Here is a 14,469-nt window from a genome sequence, read left to right as displayed (position 1 = left end):
CTGACTAGGCTACATTGCATAATGGAGATGACAAAAAGAAGTCAGTGATTTGAAAATAGATAATAGAAATTATCCTGTCTGAAGAAGAAAAGGGGAAAAAAAGATTGAAAAAATTAAGAGTCTGAGGGATCTATGAACAATATGAAAGGGTCTAATATACATATAACTGGACTCTCAGGAGGAGAGGAGAGAGAAAATGGGGAAGAAAATATTTGAGGTAATCATGATTAAAATTTCCCAAATTTGGTGAAATTAAATTTATAAATTCAAGAAGTTCAGAATATGCCAAAGAGGACAGATTCAAAGAAAACCATGCTTTGATACTTCATAGCCACACTGCTAAAAACCAAAAATAAAGAGAAACTCTTGAAAGCAGCTAGAGAAAAATGACAAATCACCTATAGGGGATTAATGTTTGATTGATCACAGACTACTCATCAGAAAGCACAAAGACAAAAAGACAGTGGAACATCTTTAAAGAGCTGAAAGGAAAAGGTTTGCGAACAAAATTCTACATCCCTCAAAATATCCTTCAAGAGTGAGTGTGAAATAAAGCCATATTCAGATAAGAGAAATTAAGAAAATCTGTTTGCACCAGGTCTGCACAAGAAATGCTAAGGATCATCTCTCTAGGATGAAATGAAAACAGTGTTAGAGGGAAACTTGGATGTTCAGGAACAAGTGAAGAACATTAGAAATGCTTATTTTGTGTAAATTATACATAAATAAAGTTGATTTTTAAAGATTTCAAGGTAATTTTCCATGGAAAATTCTGAGTGTAACCCACTGCCACAGCTGAAATCAAAGCAGGCAGAGACAAGAGTGTGCTCTGCTGCTAGAGAACCCTCTGGCCTTATCTCCTTCATGCAATGCATCTACCTGGTGCTTAGAAACCAATCAAAATATTTGCATGGCTTTTGCTTTGGCCAGGAATAACTACCACTTTTTCCACCTTCAAATACTATTTTGTGTGACCTAGAGCTACTGTAAAGTATAACAGGAAAAAAAAAAATGTCACTTAAAGATACCCAAAGTATCTTGTTCATCATTGCAAATGTCTTGGCTACTGCACTACAATTTCAGAAATCAAATTTTATATCAAGAATGGGCAACTGTTTTGATTTTTTTCCCCCAACAGCCAAAAGAAAATGAGATAGAAATATGCTGATCCCTTAAAAGTGTCATCCCTCTGAGCTCAATTCAACCCTGATATTCCTTGGATCAAAAGACCTTTCAAAACCCCTCTGCAGTTGATATAACTACTAAGTGAAATACCTGACCCTTGAGGAGATCCTGTACTGGAAAGGAGACATTATTGAGGTCAACTGACAAAATGGGAACATGGAAGGCAGAGTAAAGTATTACACCGATGTTAAATTTACTAAAGGTGATAACTGTGTGATGGTGATATAAGAGGATATCTTTATTCTTGGGAAATACCTAGGTTTAAGGATAAAGGGCCATGGCATTTGTATGACCCTCAAAAATAAGTATAACATACACATAATAGGGACAGAGAAAGAAAATAAATGATAAAGCAAGTGGAGTAAAATGTTACTAATAGCTGAATCTAGGTAAAGGGTGCATGGGGTGTTTTTTGTTTTATTTTTATACCTACAACTTTTCTGTGAGTTTACAGTTATACCAAATAAAGCGTCAATGGGGGGAGGGTGGAGAACTGTGGAAACAATCCAAACCATTCTGTACATAAGTAGTAACCATTGGGAAAAATGTTTAATTCTAGTAGGAAATACCTGCATGTGAAAATCACCTTATTAGAAGCCAGTGTTGTTGCTATTAGAAAGAGCCAGGGAAATATTATGGATATTTAACATGCAATATTCTTTCCATGCTTAAGTACCGTGGCATGGATTCCTCTCGCTTCATATTACTTAGGATTCACTCTTTATGTATACAAAGACACGTGTAGACAGGAAAATACATTTTCCCACATGGTACTTTTCTAAATACTCTCTCTCTTCTTATCTTTTGCTCTCTCCTTCCTACCTCTCCATCTCTCCCTCCCTCCCTCCCTCCCTCTCTCTATCTCCATCTCCATCTCCATCTCTTTCATTCTATCTGAATCAGGAACATGGAATTTAATTTTTGGTCTTAAAAACACTTACACAGGCACAGTTCTTGATGTCCTCAGTGAAGATTCTGAGAGGAATGCTTTTGGGCTGGTCCTTCTCTTTGGCCAGACTGATATACCTAATCAAATTCAATAAGAACCCCAAATAGAGTAGGATGAATTAGCTATTAGCTTACTTTCAAATTGATCTATGTGGCTAAAATTTTCAACATACTCTGTTATTTTTAAATGCATGTAAATAAACTCAGCAACATCAAATTATGGGTTGGAAGAAAACATGCAAAACTATTTCAGGAAAATAAGACATGACTCAGAAAACAACAGGTTGCTCTTGTCATGTAAGATGTGAGTAGCAGATCCAGTCATCAAAGCTTTCCTGCCTAGACTGGAGGGCCCAGCACCTTCAAGGGTAGGAATGAGAAGGTGCTTTGAGCATCACTCAGGAGAGTAAATTGCACTTAAGAAAATTTAATATGTATCTTTTGAGAATAATGTTAGCTCCAATCATTAGGTCTGAGAGAAGGGGAAGATGAGAGTGATAACCAGAATTTCATCAAAAATAAGCAATATGTGCATGTAAATAAGAGCAGATTATTTGCAATAGCAGCCAGGGTACATCTAAATAAGAAATTATTTGAGGATAGTCTAACAATTTCTACTAAGTAGGGGAAGCATAGTGTGTGGGGGCACTGCTTTGAAGAGATTTATTCTTTTCTCATGGGTTAAAGATGTATAATATGTATAGTGACAAGATACCTTTGAAGGAAAGAATGCCATTTTTCCTTTTGTTCCGAAGAACTGCGATTTAAAAAAAATGGGAAGAAAAAATTAAGATACATACAATATTTATACTAGCAAAATAAGATCACCATTCCAGAAAAAAAATATCAGCAGCCAGTTGTTAAGGATGTGGATGCATGTATTAATATCATACTGTCCTCATTGTTGCGCTTTGGAGGGACCCCACTCTTTTATGAGCGTATTAAAGCAATGGGAAGTAGACCCTAAAGTGGGAGAAAAGTTGGTTTTGAATCTGAACACTTAATTGTAACTATGTGATGCAAGCTATGTGATCATGGGCACTTTGCTTAACTGCGCTGATCTTCAGTTTCCAGAACTGGAAAAGGGTTAATTATACCCCGAGTGTTCCTGCAGCTGCAAGTGCTATTCAGATATAAAGAACATTATTATTCAAATTAAATCATACTTAAGGAATTTGGCATTTGGATGGAACTATCTTGGCCCAGAAACAAGAATAGCTTTTTAGGAAAAAACACCTGTAATATTTTTATTTCTTTATACACATAGCAGATTGGAATGTGTTAAATTAGTTTCTAGAAAACATTCTTCGTTACTGTGATCCTCTGAGCAAGATCAATCCAGCTAGTGTTAAACTACTAAAGGTTAGTCTTTTCTCAACTAAAGTTTTCACAGCATTTAATACCCAAAGTTGCGAATGTTTTAAGCCTCATGCATACATGGCCTTACCACTTACTAGCGTTTTTTTACCGTGGTAAACTACACAAAATAAAATTGACCATTAGTGACCTTTAGTACATTCACAGTTTTGTGCAACTACCGTGACTGTTTAGTTCTGGAACATTTTTTCACCCAAAAGCAAACCTGTGTCCACGAAGCAGTCACTCTTCCTTCCTTCCTGTTTCTAGCTCCTGTACCATATTTTGTGTATTTGTTGATAAACACTTGGGTTGTTTCTACTTTTGTTTGTTTGTTTGTTTGTTGGCTATTGTCGACAATGCTGCTATGAATGTTTGTGTGTCAATTTTTGTGTGGACCTATGTTTCTCTTGGGTATCTATCTGGGGGTGGCATTGCTGGGTCGTATAGTAATTCTGTTTGACTTACTGAGGAACCATCAAACTGTCCACAGTGGCTGCCACATTTTATACTCCTCCCAGCAACACTGCTCCCCAACCCCTCCATCGCTGTTTCAGGATTTGTCCCATCTGGAAAATGGAACGCCCACTTAGCGTCCCAGCCTGCCTATGCGCATGGACACAGCTTCTAGTTAGCCATGCTGATCTGCAGAACAGTAATAATCACAAATAGCAAAAGCACTAGGTGCCAGGAATTGTTATAAATGCCTTCTATATGTTTACACAGCTTTTTAACTAATATAGCATGTATAAGCCTGGCTTCCACATTTTCCTCCTTGTTAGGGAAAAAAAGTCTCTTGGAAACTCCCCTGTCAAAGACTTTATACATTCCCAATTGAAACTGTTTCCTTCCATTTGCAACATGGAGAAGACAGGAAGCAAGAGGAACTGAGAATCTTTACAGAAATACGTCGTGGAAAAGAAGACATGTGGAGAGCATATAAATACATATTTCTTCCCAATAAGCTTTGAAAATTTCTCCTTAAGTCAACGCTGCATTATAGGGCTTCATAAATTAACAACTTGTAAACATTTTCGTTGTCTTCCCTTTGTGATGACGTGGGACATTTTGGTGGAGTGGGGTGAGGAGAAGAAAGAAGGGTGTTAAGTGCATGTGATGAACACTCATTGTGCAAAACAAGAATGAGACTTGGGGTGTGGTTGTTTCAAACAGCAGATGTAAGTGTTGCACCACCCCTGTAAACTCAGGAGTGTCTGCTCAGGATGTCCGGGGTAGAGAGTCACATTCCCCATCCTCGTGTCAGCCTAAGAATGTGTCTTGCACAACTAACCTCTACTCAATGCAATCATACTTTTGTTTTAGATGGTCACCTCTCTAGAGACACCAACTAAGATAATCAGTACACAGCAATTCAGGCAACCTCATATTCAATGACATGATTAATTTATTTGTATAATTCCATACTATTTTTAAAGGAATGACCTTGGGAGTATAAGAGCAATTTTTCAAATTTAATTGGACTCTTTAATAGTACTTGCTCAAGAAAAATATGCCAGTGATTTAGAAACACACATACCCCCTGGGAATTAGGGGGCAGGATATTGGAGAGGGGTTCTAGAACCTCACTCTCTTGATTCTCCTTCCATATGCCTAAAACACCCAATTCCTCAAGTGGCTCCTAGAGCCCATGGGAAAAACCACTGATCAAAACCAAAAGAAATTACTCCAATAGTTCCCACTCTATGTTATCTACTTGCTCCCATGTGTACATACCTTTTGGGGGAAAGTACAAGGCAAATGAGTGTCATTATGGGAAGTCAAAAAGGGAGTCACTGGCTTGACATATAATCAGATTAAAATGTTTTCCTTTTTAACCCATGTAAATACAAGACCAAACGGTCGGTCTTACCCGAAGGTGGCCACAAAGGTCACCGTGGGCCAGCCCAGGATAAAGGACCTCCCAGCACAGATGTTGGCATCCTCCACTCTGTCCATACAGTTGGCAGTCCACATGGTGTTCAGTGGTATTTTCTTTTTTATCTTAAGTTTTTTCTTATACCTAGAAAGATACCCAAACAAGACCTCTGTTAGTTTGTTTCATAAATGTTATGGGAACAGCTGTGCTCATCAGAGACCAGTTCTCACTGCTCCAGGGCACAGCATGCCTCCCTTGTCTCTATTACCCTCTGTGCCCAGCACAGCAAATGGTGACATGACCTTTACAAAGTGTGTGTTGAGCGAAGTCTGGCCCTAGGAAGGCCCTGAAAACACTTCCTCAAATGGCAGCAAGTGGCCATTTTTCTGAATGTTGAGTGTTGAGTAAAGACTATATATTCCAGAGCTTTTTAAGAAAACCATTAATTCATTTATTATTGTTAGAATTTGTTTCTTATTATATATAGTTTTATGGTTATTATTATAGTTAATTATTCATTTATGACTTGCTTACTTCAAAAAGTATTTGAGGGGCTGAACAAAGCTACCTGATACACGATTTATAAAAATAGTCATACAATTTTTTGCTTAAGAGACACAAACCAGGGGGCGCGCCTGAGTGGCTCAGTCGGTTAAGCATCCAACTCTTGGTTTCGGCTCAGGTGGTGATCTCAGGGTCTTGAGATCGAGTCCCCATGTAAGGCTCCCCTCTCAGTGGGGAGTCTGCTTCCCCTCTCCCTTTGCCCCTCCCCCCGCTCACGCTCATTCTCTCTAAAATAAATAAATACATAAATAAATCTTCAAAAAAGAGAGAGAGAGAGAGAGAGAGACAAACCAAGAACAAAAAATAAACTTGGATCAGAAAGATTTTTTTTTTTTTTTTTTTTGGGATCAGAAAGATTTAAAAGTTATTTTCAACCTTAATTTTAAAAAAATACTTTCTAGCCTTTAAAGCATAGGTTATTTTCAATTTCCCTTCTTAAAATTTTATCCATATCATTTTCCCTTAGATTCTGGCTAAAACTGAAAAACTGTTAGCCTACAGATTGAGCCCAATTTAAAAATCATCAATCCATCCATCAATCAATCCCAGATCAGTGGTCAGGAGGTCTTATATGTGAGTGATGGATACTTCCCATTTCTCTGAGGAGTCAGAAGGTGATCAACTTTGTCAGTGGTGAAATTGCTTTTTGACAATTTCTGCCTAATCTTCTTTGATCTCTAACATGAAAACCACCATATTGATTAATTTGGTTAATTCACAACTTTAACTCTCAGGTGGGCTTGGGATTTAAATAGTTATAAGCCCTCTGAGGGATGCTTAGGGAACTTGGACACACCACTCTGGAACTCCTTACTATTCAGAAACACATGTGGAAACACTAAACTAAAATGAGATCAAAGACACCTCATGTGCAAAAATCCCTATGACTCCAGTGATTCATGGAACAATTAAAGCTAAGACTCTCCAATGGGTTTTATGAAATAAAAATAATTTTGCTGGAAGCACACTTGAAGGATAATCTAGATTCAAAGTTTATGACACAATGAATAAAGTCATCGGATAAAATCATTATCAGATATCAGATAAAATCATTTTTCTAGATAGTAACTCCAAAGGCATTGTCAAGGTAAAAACATATGGCTAATGGGAAAGATAGACATATATCTGTTGGTTTTTAAGATTTTTTTTTTTTTTTTCTAATGTAGGTATCTGTGTGTATACAGACACCCAAGGTACTGTGTGGGAACTTCCAAATACATTGACCTGGAAAAAGGCATTTCAGTAATTCTCTCCTTAGTTCAAGAAAGCACCAAGATTATCTACGCCAAACCAAGGAGTTATCCCAAAGCCCAGAGCATGGTTTCGACTGTCCTATCACATTTGGAGCACTTATCATATGCCAAGCACTGTTCTAAACATTTTATAAATACAAATATAAAAAATGTAATCCTCAAACAACTACACTAGGTGGTCTTTATTAGCTCCATTTTACAAATAAGGAAACTCACAGAAAGGTCAACTAAATTGCCAAAGGCAAGAGAGTTTGAACCCAGACAGCCTAACTCTTGAGCCCATGTTTGTAACCACTTGGCCTCTGTGGGTGCTGACCTATCGTTCCATGAACTACCCTTCTCATGTTTCCTACCCTCACTCAGCCTCACTTCGATCCCCAGAGCCATCAGGCTTTCTCATTGGATTATCTGGGGAGTGAGAGGATAAATCTCAAGACATTATATTAACAAAGCTGGTTACTAGCTTGGAAATATTTAAAGTTTATTACAACAAAGCTTCATACTTCAGTGGATTCTTCTAGGGTCTTACTGCATTTCTTCACTCTCAATCACTGACCCAACTGGATTATCTCAGTAGAAATTAGAAAGTATTAATCTGATGTAAACTGACTTGAGGAGAAGAAAGAGGAGGAGAAAGAACTGTGGTTTTTATTTCTAAAAATAGTCCTTTATTATATTTGTATTAACATGATGGATATCACTCTTGCTTTCTGCTACCTCAACCTTTATACCAGAAGGGAAGCCCCAGTGCACTGTGGAAATTTACAGGATTCTAGGGGGATTTCCCCTGTTCTAAGATAGGGGTATCCTTTTACAGATGTTGGGAGTGGGGGTCCTGTTATATTCTGTAAGTAATTCTTTGTAATTTCACGGATAATGAGTTAATAGTCATCTTCATCTTTTGACCTAATTTAAATTCATTTTTTGTTTCATTTTATATTCTTTAATAACTACATATGAGGAATGTGATGTCTAAAGAACTAAGTTCAGTCCCTTCCTTTTTGTAAATTCTTCATGGGCCTCTACTAGTATTATTATCTTAATATTTATCAAGCAGATACTGTTCTTAAAAATAAAGTAATAATTTTCTTTGAAAAATAACTTATTTAGTATTCTAATGAATATCAAAAGTAATAAGGAAGGTTCCATCTGACCTTAATTCTTGAGAAATTTCTGAAGGTGTATGAAAAGAATCCCCAAACAATTTTCACTATTATTAACATCTTGTACGACTAGAGAAATATAAGTTCTTTGTGAAGAAACAAACATTTAAATTCCTTTTATTATTAAACACAAACTAAAATTCACTAATTTTGACAGAATAAATAGGTAGCAATTAGTCAACTACTTACCCAATTTGTGTTAATTTCTATAGCGTCAACCTAAAGATGAGAGTTTCCAGCTGAAGCCTGCAGGTGAGCTGAGGTAAAATGGAACCTGGGTCACCCCAACCCCTTCTTATGGCTAATTGGAAAACGAAGGCCCTAAATTCAGATTATTAATTTGAACAGATTGATTCAGGGCATAACACAATCCTCCAAGAACAAGGATGACAGGGATGAAACAAGGTTGTTAATGCAGGAGATATTTCTTTTTAGTTGTTTCCTTCTAGAGAAAAAAATGTAAACTTTTCCAATATTAACAGTGATCATAAATATACCCAAATATTTACTATGGGAATGTCCTCATGGTCGTTTTCTAAAAACTGTGGCAAAAACTTGTACGCGGCCACAGCATGAAGTGCTGCTCGTGACTGCTAGGGACAGAATTGTGTCCCCTCCCCCACTGCTCCCCACAGTCTTACCGTGAAGCCCTCTCTGCCAATATGACCATGTTTGAAGAGAGAGCTTTTAAGCGGTAACTAAGTGTAAATGGGGCCATCAGGGTAAGGGCTTAATCCAGTAGGATTGGTGCCCTTGTAAGAAGAGGGAGAGAGAGCTCTGTGTGTGTGTGTGTGTGCGTGCAGGCGCTGAGGAAACCCCACAGGGCATAGGCGAGAGGGCAGCCATCTGCAAGCAGAAAGACAGCTCTCGCGGGAAAGACAGCTCTCGCGGGAAAGACAGCTCTCGCGGGAACCTGACCCTGATGGTGTCCCGAACTTGGACTTCCAAAAATCTGTGTTCTCTCTCTGTCAAGGGCCTTGGTTTTAGAAACCAAATTCAAGTACCTGAGATCACTTACATTTTCTAATATTCCAAATGGATGTAAAAAGTATATAAGATAATCTTTCCGGAGCTGAGTCTCTTAAAGAGAACATTATTAAATACGTTGATGTAGATTTTGTCACATCATAAAAACCCTTGCGTAGACACAAAGACCTATCTCAAAAGCAATATGTGAAGAGGAAAAATGTTGCACTTCTTTTGTAATAGTGAACCAATCAAAATAAAAAATTCAGCTCTTAAAAGGATGCAGTTCTCTCATGGGGAAAGAACACTGCCTTTATATAAAATCTTTTCAGCAGAACACCGTAGGTTCCGTAAAACCCGCTGAGAGGTAAGCAGTATCCAGGACAATAAATGGCTCTAGTAAGAAAAGAAAGGTCTTCTCCTCTCCCTAAGTGCTATAATAATTACAAAGATGAAAACAAAGTGAAGGACAACCTGTTCCCCTTATAAATCGAATGTGAGTGCTCTGCAAGGTCCCAAGGAGCAGGAAAGGAGTTTGCTGTTTGTTAGCGTGTCTCGGGCTGAGCATGCAAGAGTAGGTGTGGCATGGTGTGGCAGGAAGAGTGTGGCCTTGGGATGAAGGCAGGCCTGGCTTGGAGTCTCTCCCACCATTTCCCTGTGGATGACAGGTCCATTCCTGAGACTTCCTCCATCCCCACTTTCATTTCTGCAGTCGGTGGATGGTAACAATACTGGCCTTGGAGGGCTGTGGGGAAATTACACGAGGAATCTGTAATGCTCCTTGTGTGGTCCCCAGCATGCATCCCACACATTTTAGTCTCCTGTACTCACCTTGGTTAAATAAAGAGAATGGTAACTAGTCTGCTTTTTAAAAAATAATGATGTGGCCCTCTATCAGGAGGAGCAGAGTGCGTCATATGGACCTCATGCCAGGACCTGGACAGTCTTTTTCTCTCTGTCCTCCTCATGACATCACCACCTCCAAGGCTACATCTGTAGGCAATATCACTCATCTCAAATATATTTTACTATTTCTGTCTTTGCCTCTGATTTTTTTTTTTTTTTTTTTTTGGACAGCTACACTACCTTCATTTCTCAGTTCACTAAGCATTCTGACCTATTTCTTACCAGATACCAAGCAGATTGGAGTTGTTTACTCAACATAAAGGAAAGGTTGATTTCAATAATGAGAGAGAATCTAGGTGTTCATGGAATGTTGCATGAAATTCAGAAAAATAGAAATAATAGAAACAGCAGCACCACACGTAGAATAAAAGCCTGTACTTTGAAAGAAACGGACCTAATTTCAAACGTAGACTCTACTCATCACTAATATGGTGACCTGGGCAAAACCTTCAGACCTCTGATTTTCAGAGGTCTTCTCTAAAATGAAAATAATCCCATCTCACAGGGTAGTTGTGAGGTTGGAGAAGATTACATACATGAAGTTCTTAGCATAACATCTGTCATGTAGTAAGCCCCTGATAAATTATCATTAATGTCACTCAGATTGAGTACAGCATTTTGCCAAGTTAGTACTTGCATGTCTTACTAATGGCATGGCATAACTGGGAGCTGGTGAGGGCAGCAAAATAAAGGGGGCGTAGTTCTTTTTCTGGTGATTAAAAGCTTCTTGATCTTTGGTTTGTTGGAATAGTCTGTCTTTCATGATGTTTTGTGAATAATGAAAACAGAGACAGAGCAAGTAAACAGCTGACCTCCCATCCACCTGCTTTTGGACAGTTATTGAGCAATCATCAGGTTCCAGGCTGGCTATCAGTTACCTTTGTGTTCAGGGTTGAGAGGAAAGTGCACGCAGTTAGTTCTGTCTCCAGCATACATTCCCAGGCTGTCTGCTGCCTCCTTCCTTTTCACTGCACTCCTATCCTGGAGCCCTTGGGAGCAGCCATCAGGACTACTGCCTCCCCTAACCAGTCTCCCTGCCCCCACTCTCGCTTAACCATCCACCCATTACCTGCCAACAGTCAGAAAAATTTGCGAGAGCTATAAATCAGAGTCGGTCAGTCCTAGTTAAGAAGGCTTTGGCAAAATAGTTCCACTTTTCACCATGGCCTGTGAAGACCGTGTGTGCCTGGACCCTGAGCGCAGTTTCACATCTGATCGCATGCCCCATGCTTTCGGCTCCCATCAAATCAGCCTTCCTGAGCCCCTCCCCCCAGGGGTCAGGTTGCACCCACGGAGCCTGCCGATCCCTCAGCCTAGAAGGTTCAGGCACCTTGTCTAGGACTGTGGCTGCTTCTCATCCCATAGATCGAGTTTCAGTGCTGCCACCTAGGAGAGGCCCTCCTGGACTACCCCTCTCGCATACGTTCCCATCATCTCCACACGGCCCCCTGTCTACTTTCTATCAGAAGCACTAATCACAATCTATAATTACCCCTCTTATTTTTGTCATTTGTAAGTTCCAGGCAAGAGACACACTGCTTGTCACATTCTCTACTGTATTCTCTGCAGGCGGGGGGGGGAGGGGGGTATGGCACAAAACAAGACCTCCATAAGTACTTGTTGAATGAATGAAGGATCCAAACATGGGCAAAAACAAAAGAAAAAAAATGTCATGTCTTCTTATGGTAAGGGTTAATGGAAATGTAACCTCGTGATCATCACAAGGGCACGTTGCTTAGTATACATACTTGGTATTGGACACCAGCAAGAAATCGCTGAATAAGAAGAGGTGCCGCTTCTGCCTCCTCCAGCCGCTCTTGAGCTCGACGGGGCCGTGGATAAGCAGGGTATGGGCGGCACCCTCAGATGATGTAGTGCTTTTGCTGCAGGCATCCACCTCAACAGAAGAGCTCTTCCTGCAACCCACCAAACACCACGGAGCAGCTAGTTACTAGTCAAATATACAATAGAGTTTTATGCTAAATGTCAAGGTTCGCACAACACTAAAATTTAGTCTCAACCCCGAAAGCAGAGCTCCAGAGCTCACATTCAGGGATCGCTGAGTTATAGAAAGCTATTGAAAGAGATGAGGTCGGACGTCTGGGTGGCTCAGTCGGTTAAGCGTCTGCCTTCAGCTCAGGTCATGATCCCAGGGTCCTGGGATCGAGTCCCACGTCGGGCTCCCTGCTCAGCGGGGAGCCTGCTTCTCCCTCTGCCTCTACCCCTCCACCCTGTTTGAGCTCTCTCTCTCTCTCTCTCACATGCTCTCTTTCTCAAATAAATAAACAAAATATTTTAAAAAAGGAGAGAGAGATGAGGTCACTTGGTGAATTGATGCAGATGGAGAACAGTTTCAAGGACAAAGCCCTTGGGCATGCCAACACTTAGACGTGGGGTGGAGAAAGCAGCAAAGCTAATCATGAGCTTTTAGGAAGGGGAGGATCAAGAGGTAGAGTGTATTACAAGAAGGCAAACAAACAACAACAACAAACAGGACAATTGGCGGCCTAATATAAAACAAAATGATATGGTGTGTGTGTGAAGAATTAATTACAATTTGCTTTCATCTTAAGATAAAAATGAAGACAACTGAAGATTCTGGAAATTTACTTATCTAAATCTATCTAAATCTTATCTAAATCAATATTCAAACTTGGGGGGAAAATTCTCAAAGATCGGCAAAAATACTGGAAACGTCAAAAAGTTTCTAAACACAAGAGTTTAGCTATTACTTGGCTGAGCTCTGACTGAGCTCTGATAGGACTTTCTGGTCATCATAGGTAAAACAGCTAAATTGAACAGAATGCAAAAGTTCTTTCATAAATAGGACAGATATTTTCATAGACCTGGGAAAATTCTCTCTCGTGGAGCCAAGAAAGTGTCTCCTCCGAGAATGTAAACCCTGCTCTCTTCAGCTCAGCAGCACTGAATCTTACGAACCTGAGTAGCCTTTCACGAAGCTGGTGCTGAAGTTACTCATTAGTTTACACGTATTAGAAGAAACAAAAGAGAACAACACTTCCTGTTATTGTCAGTCTGTTTTGAGGCTCAAAAATAGTATATCAAAAGACTACCTTCTGCAGTGAAGCCTTGAATGACCACCTATAAGTTCTGCATACTTTCTGAATGATGTGAACATCCTTTTGTCTTCAGTTCTCAGGACTGAAAATCAAGTGAGTCTACAGCACTAGGCAGAGTACTGTAAAATGCTTGAAGCCTGAGGATTCCACAGTAACCTGAGAGCACTACCATTATGATGTCACGGATCTAAGGCTCATGTCGTAACTGCCAAACTGACATACTTGTTTCCCTGATTTGGCCTGCACGTTTTGATTTTTTAAAAGTAATCTTTTTTATTTTGAGATAACTATAGATTCATATGTATCTGTAAGAAATAATACAGAGAGATTACATCAATTTTCTACAGATAGAGACTTCCAGACACTTCCATCACCACAAGGATCCTTCCTATTACCCTTTTACAACCACACAAACTTCCTTCCACCTCCCCCACCTCTTTAATCCCTGGCAATCACGAATCTGTTCTCCATGTGTATAATTTTGACATTTCAAGAATGGTATACAGAGGGGATCATATAGTATGTAACATTTTTGTGATTTGCTTTTTTCCACTCAATCAACATAACGGGAGAGTCATCCGGATTGCCACAGGTGCTCACAGTTCATTTCTCTGTGTCTCTTAGTAGTATGCCAGGATATGGCTGTATCACAGTTTGCTTCACCACCTGCTGAAGGAATTCTGGATTGTCTGCAGGCTTGGGCGTTCACTAATAAAGCTGCTGTAAACATCTGTGTACAGGTTTTTGTGTCAGCGTCGGTCTTCTCTCCTCTGGGCTAAATGCCCAGGACTCCAATTGCCAGGTCCTAGGGTAGCTGCTCTGTTTTGTTTTTTAAGACACTGTCTAACTGTTTTCCAGAATGGCTCTGCCATTTCACATTCTCACCAGTACTGTGGGAGTGATTCAGTTTCCCCACATCCACACTAGCATCCACACTGGCAACTAGTGTTGTCATTTTTTATTTTAGCTGTTCTGATAGCTGTGTCATGATATCTCACTGTGGATTTAACGCGCATTTCCCCAATGGTTAGTGATGCTAAACATCTATTTGCCGTGTGGACATCTTCTTCAGTGTGACGGAACCTACAGTAGTCTGTTAAAAACATTTTCCGTGGAGACGGTGTTCCCTGTCCACTAGAAAACTGACCATTTTACAGGTGAGGAGGTGCTTC

At 39.7% G+C, this 14,469-nt stretch overlaps 2 protein-coding genes across 2 annotated transcripts in view; both read right to left on the bottom strand.

The window, feature by feature from the left end:
- LOC135363610 (rho GTPase-activating protein 20-like) overlaps window positions 1-14,459 on the bottom strand; it is a 42,883-nt gene extending 28,424 nt beyond the window's left edge. Inside the window, exons 1-4 of the mRNA XM_064584823.1 lie at window positions 11,966-14,459; window positions 5,360-5,509; window positions 2,849-2,890; window positions 2,127-2,211 (exon numbers count right to left, since the gene is read on the bottom strand). Coding sequence (XP_064440893.1) covers window positions 2,127-2,211; window positions 2,849-2,890; window positions 5,360-5,463 — 231 coding nt within the window. The 5' untranslated portion in view covers window positions 5,464-5,509; window positions 11,966-14,459. The remainder of the gene's footprint in view (window positions 1-2,126; window positions 2,212-2,848; window positions 2,891-5,359; window positions 5,510-11,965) is intronic.
- The window catches only part of LOC135363533 (uncharacterized), a 217,677-nt gene that overhangs the window by 84,802 nt on the left and 118,406 nt on the right, over window positions 1-14,469 (bottom strand). The window lies entirely within an intron of this gene.

Source organism: Mirounga angustirostris, unplaced genomic scaffold (assembly GCF_029215605.1).
Source record: "Mirounga angustirostris isolate CCGP_5_RB_7025 unplaced genomic scaffold, mMirAng1.0.hap1 SCAF_2, whole genome shotgun sequence".
Lineage (NCBI taxonomy): Eukaryota > Metazoa > Chordata > Mammalia > Carnivora > Phocidae > Mirounga > Mirounga angustirostris.
This window is presented reverse-complemented; position numbering and strand designations above follow the sequence as displayed.